We start from the raw sequence: 6,038 nt of genomic DNA, 5'->3' as shown, positions 1-6,038 counted from the left end.
CCTAATATATATAGATTTCAAATAAAAGATAAAATTAAATTAAATATCACATATATATAAAGTAATTACGCACGTTGTAATTTTTATCAACATTAGATACCAAAGAAAAGAAACTGTAGTCTGCTATAGATCTGTTTTAGATCTTTATGAAGCAGAAAAAATTTTTCATTTTCATCTATACAATTCAATTAAGTCAATTCGATCATCTAACACGGTAATGAACGCGACTACAGTTTTTAGCGAATTAAAAAATCCTGTCGTCAGTTTTGTTTATATTTGACAGAAGAAAGTCACAGGTTTAAATAGCATTGCGTGGAATAGGTGAACGAGGAATAGGTGAACACTTAATTGAACAACGAATCCTAGGTGCAACGAATAAGTTATAGAAGACAAAAATAATGCAGAAACGGTCCGATGCAGGTGGTTTTGCAGGCACAGGCAGCTCTCTCTCCTTCTTTCATCATCTTCATCGGTCGACCACATACCTAAATCGGATCTCTTCCAAGTCAAAGGGATATTCAATTATACCGGTGGTGGGCACTCTCACACGAAGAATGTCCTGTTCTGTGGGGAGGTAGTTTGGTGCCGCGACTCGATCTATCTCCATTAGGTAACTGAAACATCGTGTTCTCAATACGCGATGTATAGGAAAGAGGAAAAGAGGAGAGGAAGGAAGTAAAGCCACCGTGAGAGAATTAAATATCGTGTCCGGTGCGCATGTGAATATCAGAAGCATTGCTTCGAAACGCAAACACAAGAAGAATAAGATAGACACGTGTTTAAACAAGATTCAGAGACAAATCTCGGTAAAATCTTTGAAAATGAAGAGCTTATTGAAAGACCTTAAGTCAAATATCATTCTCTTTTTCTTCAGAGAGAAAATATATTCCTACATGTATTATATGTTAAAAGACAGTCTTTATTAAAAACTGACCGAAGCCCTTTTGGAAAGGAATTGTTTGGATATGTTTGCGCGCGCGCGCGTGTGTGTGTGTGTGTGTGTGTGTGTGTGTGTGTGTGTGTTTTCTGGAGGCGGAAGATACAAAGTATTTTCATATATATCGTACACAGTTCTAATAAAAAATATTTGTTGTCTCCCTCAATAATTTAATGTCTCCTTTCATTTGGTCAGAATTGTATAAACGAATTGATAAGATAAAATTTGTTTGTAAGAACGCAGAAGTCAAGAGTCTTGATGCTTTTCTCAAGAGAAAAATTCTCAATTTGTTGAAAACGAATCAATGAGAAAAAGATTAGTGTTGAATCGTCCTGTTACATAAGTTTTCGGTGAGGAAATTAAGGATGTTATAGATGGATGAAGGGGAGGATAATCTCTCGATAAAACACGTGGACAAGCATCAGTTTCGCGACAAAAAGGCGTAGAACAGTCGAAATACTTACTACTTGGCAGAATCCGTGAGCTGATATTCCCGTCTACGATCATAGCACTCCTGTATACCCGCGTCCGCCCACAGGTCCTTGATTGCCCCCACGTACGGACTCTCGAACGTCGTCACCGTTTCAAAGTCGACGCTCCGCACCAGTTCCGCTTTTTCCTGAAAGGAAGAGGAAGAAAAAACGTATGAACCTAGGGAAATGACGAAGCGATATTACAATGTATAATTTATGAGTTTCCGGTTTGACATATCGGCATGTCCGATATCAAGTATGCGATATGAAATTATCATTAACCTTCTCATGTGCAGCACAGTTAACGCTTTAATTAACCCTTTAATGCGAAGTCTGACCTGCATATGATCGCAATAGCAGATTTAAAGCGTTTGGTATATATCTGATGTGTACATCAGATATATACCATCAGATATATATCTCGAAACCGTGTTAAATTAAATAACAAGTGATAGGATCAGTAAATTAATTAAAGAAAGCAAAAATTATAATGTGAAATGTAATATTTATTATATTGGCTCTGGAAAAAAATTATATGGCACTAATTGGAAAAAATTCTGATTCGATCAGAAAAGTACAAATCAGATACTTGTAATTAAATTTATTAAACATTTCTATTCTAATCTAGCACGATGTAATTAGAAATTCGTTTACGATAACCAAAATTCTGATTGATAAAATCAGAATACATTTTTTTGTACTTCTTGTTGGTACAACGAGAACATTTTTCTCAAAGACACTGCAATAAAATCATAAATTTACATCTAGTGTCGCTCCAAAATGCCATAGAAATTTAATGCCATAGTACTTTCTGTACAAAAATGAACGTTATATACATATGAAATAGTTCAATAAAGTCAATATTTACATTTAATAATACAATTTTATGGTTTAAATGAAAATTTTCTTATTTTATCTTAAAATACATTTACTTTTAACCGAAATAATATTTTAACCAGGTTTTAAATCGTCAAACTTTTTGTATTATTTTAAATATAACAGAAAAAAACTATAATCTCTTATAATTTTTTCATTTTGTTTTAAAATATACATGTGATGTAGTTTGCGATATTTATTTATTGCTATAAAATTCAAAGATATATGTGATATAGTTTGCGATATTTATTTATTGCTATAAAATTCAAAGATTTTTCTTTGCATAGATCTATTAATTATGAGCAATCGATAAAATGTGAATGATACGCACTATATTCGAGGAATCGCCATACTGGATCTTCAGGAGGTCCATCGCCCGGATCATGGACTGCATCGCCATAAAAATGTTTTGGTACACAAGTTTGATAAATCCTCTCTTATCCTCGTCCGAATAGCCGGAGCCATGGATAATCCTCATCTGCTTAATGAAGGTGGACTTGCCCGACTCGCCGGTTCCTATGACAAAGTTTCTTTGTTAGCTCGCTATTAAAGTAAATAAATAAGTAACGGTTTTTCTCTTTTAGGGAATGAGATATTGTACCGAGATTTCCGATCGGATGTATTTAAAACTTTTATATAAGATAATGAAATGCAAAATTTCTAGCGATTAAATTATAGTAAATAATTAACAAATTATTTAGATAATATAATATTTAACTTTTCGGTCATGACGCGTGAGTGCCGTTTTCAAATTATTAATAAAGAAGATACCGAACAGATGATATCGAAATATAGAGAGATACCTTATTAAACTTATTATGTCAAATTATACTCAATTTGAATTATTTTTAATTACTTCTATAGGTTGCCACTGCTCCTACGCAAAAATATGACATTAATTTAAATAAAATAATGGAGTCAAACAATTTAATTCAAGTAAACGTATTTGACTTGAATTTAGTTTATTATTTACTAAGTACATATATCAATATGGACATTATTTACTTTGAAATCTAGCCACAGAAATGATATACATTTTGTTTCAAATTAAGTTAAAAATAATAAACTGTGTTAACTCAAAAGATTGTATTACTATAATTTCTTTGGTATCTAACAATACAATATACTGTTCATTATTAAGATTAAAGCCAGCGGCACATAATGCTTGTTTTCCTACAGGATTGCTAACTAAATTAGAATTTTGCTAGCGTATTGGCTGCGGTGCTGACAATGCGGTACTGACTGCTCTGTCCAATCAAGCTGGCAATCCAGCAGGAAAACAAGCACCACCAGCTTAATTATTTTCATTTAATCGGCATAACACAACGAAACATTGCAAATTAACAACATCTATGCGTACACGTATATAAAATTTAACAAGTTCCGCTATATAAAAGAGAAGATGGTATTACGGCAAATATAGATTAAGGTATATTTAATTACACATACCTACTTTCCCATTCTTTTTAAATTTGAGCGTACTATTACACGAATATATGCATACTTGAGTGTGTTGTTTATTTAACATTTTACTTAGTATACATGCGAATAAATTAAATAATGGCATGGCATTTTGCTAATGTGGCCTCCTATGCATGTTGCTTGTTGACCTCTTTTTCGAGATTTTTATATCAAATTATTCCATAAATCGATTGTAGCTCTTCTGTTATATTACCTATAGTTTATATTATATATATTATAGATTTTTAGTACTGAACAATTCTATGCGGAAAAAGTGTGTGCATATACATATACATTTGCATACATTCTACAATATTTTACTTTCTTGTTTTTTATTTTGTAACAAATATCGTTTTTTAAAGAAAATCAATTTTTGAAATCTATATTTGTGGAAGGCTCACACATTACCCTATTTTTTACAAATAGTGTGTTAAGTATCTAATAAATGTTTCGTAACTTTGAGTTCTAGAATCGATTGAACAATGCTTTGGCGAATGTAATCGTTAAATTTCAAATTTAAATATTTATTATTAACCAAGTTATTGTATAGAACGTAAATGCCATAATATCTGCACCTTCTCCTCTACAATATATAATATATATATAAATATTAATTGTGAAAAAATTCTGATATCAGCTAGCTTCTCGACACATTTATGACTTTGCATCTCGCGAGTCGCGCGAAGTTTGTCCGCTTCTGGAAAACGGTGGGGTGATTACGCCGGCTAGATGCAAGTGGAGAGTGCGACGGTGGCACCGGGCGGCGATGGTGCTAGCGCTGATGCTGATGCTGTTGCTGGCGGCGGCGGCGGCGGCGGCGGTGGCGGTGGAGACGGCGGTGGCGAGTGTGTAGGTGGCGCGTGTCGTGTCGCCACCGTCGTTTCCTCACGAAATCATGAATGAACGCGACCGCGCGCGGCCGGCGTGACGTGCGGCAGTTTTCTCAGCTTTACGAATATCACTCCCAAACGGCGGAGTAATAATAATATGGCATTAGGAGGTGTCATTCGAGATCTTTGGTTTTCTTCCTCCAAATTGAAACTTGAAGAAAAATCACGATTGCGAGCTTTCAAGATGAATCATCAGAAATATAGAACACTGGCGGAAAGACATCATTTTATAACTTTTAAACATAATATAATATAAGGCATTTATTAGATGTATATTGTTAAATATCAAAGGAGCAATGACAACTGAATTTCTTGAATTTTAAATAGCAATTTCTTATTTTTAACTTCTACATACGTATGTTAAAATGTAAATCTATTTTTGTGATTAGTTTCAAAGTAAACATCGTCCATATTAATGTACTTAGTAAATAATAAACCAAATTTGAATCAATGCAGTTTCTTGAGTTAAATTATTTAACTCTATTGTTTTAATCAAATTAATGATATAGTGCGTAGGAACAATAGCGATCTATAGAAATGACTAAAAATAACTTAAATTGGATATAATTTGACATTATGAATTTAACAGTGCAATATGACCTTTTAATTGTTTTGAACAATACACGTGATGTGCATATATGGAGTAATATATAATATACAACATAAAATATCCTGATAAATATAATATAAATTGTCTCTCATAAAATGTCCTAATTGACAGATAAATTGAGAATTGAGTAAAATCAGGATTGGAGCATTTAACTCTTTCTGGATAACATTGTAAAATACATAGAAAAGTTATATCGACAGAAAGAGAGAAATGTCATAAATATGCATTTTTTTAATTTACAAACTTTACTTATGTGTGCATTGTAGGAATTGTAAAAATTGTTACGATAAAATACATTATGTGAAAAACATTCAATTGTTTATTAAAAATTGGATGAGTTTTTTAGAGTCGAAGAAGTTCAATAAATAAGAGAACGAGATGAAAGCTAATAATTCCAAAAATCGCATCTAAAATGAACCTTATAAATTATGAACCAAACTCATCGTTTTTCTCCGAGATGCTAAAACTTTTAATCTCAAATTTCTGAAACTCTTTCATTATCGATACATTTAGTGTAAAATATTTACCAGTTTCGATCGATAGCTTCCCTAGAAATGTTTTCAGCTTCGTCGAAAAATCTATCGTTAAAATTAAATGATGATGAGAAGTGAGAAGCATCGCGTTCCGGGTATTGGTATACTTCGAGGAACCGCTCCCAATTCCGTTCAGATAAGGGAATGAGTATTTGCACTTCTACACTTTCCGAATGCGTAATAATGTTGGGCGCGCAACCAGAATCGATCTTCATGCACGCGAGGGATACACTGGGTGTAGAGAAAAGAGCTTTTTAT

General features: G+C 33.0%; 1 protein-coding gene across 1 annotated transcript in view; it reads right to left on the bottom strand.

Moving 5' to 3' along the window:
• The window catches only part of LOC105626910 (guanine nucleotide-binding protein G(q) subunit alpha), a 15,601-nt gene extending 12,837 nt beyond the window's left edge, over window positions 1-2,764 (bottom strand). The window contains exons 1-3 of the mRNA XM_012208201.1: window positions 2,618-2,764; window positions 1,402-1,556; window positions 486-614 (exon numbers count right to left, since the gene is read on the bottom strand). Of these exons, the coding sequence (XP_012063591.1) occupies window positions 486-614; window positions 1,402-1,556; window positions 2,618-2,764 (431 nt within the window). The remainder of the gene's footprint in view (window positions 1-485; window positions 615-1,401; window positions 1,557-2,617) is intronic.
• Between the last annotated feature and the right edge of the window lie 3,274 nt (window positions 2,765-6,038).

Source organism: Atta cephalotes (genome assembly GCF_000143395.1).
Source record: "Atta cephalotes unplaced genomic scaffold scaffold00007, whole genome shotgun sequence".
NCBI classification, from domain to species: Eukaryota; Metazoa; Arthropoda; class Insecta; order Hymenoptera; family Formicidae; genus Atta; species Atta cephalotes.
This window is presented reverse-complemented; position numbering and strand designations above follow the sequence as displayed.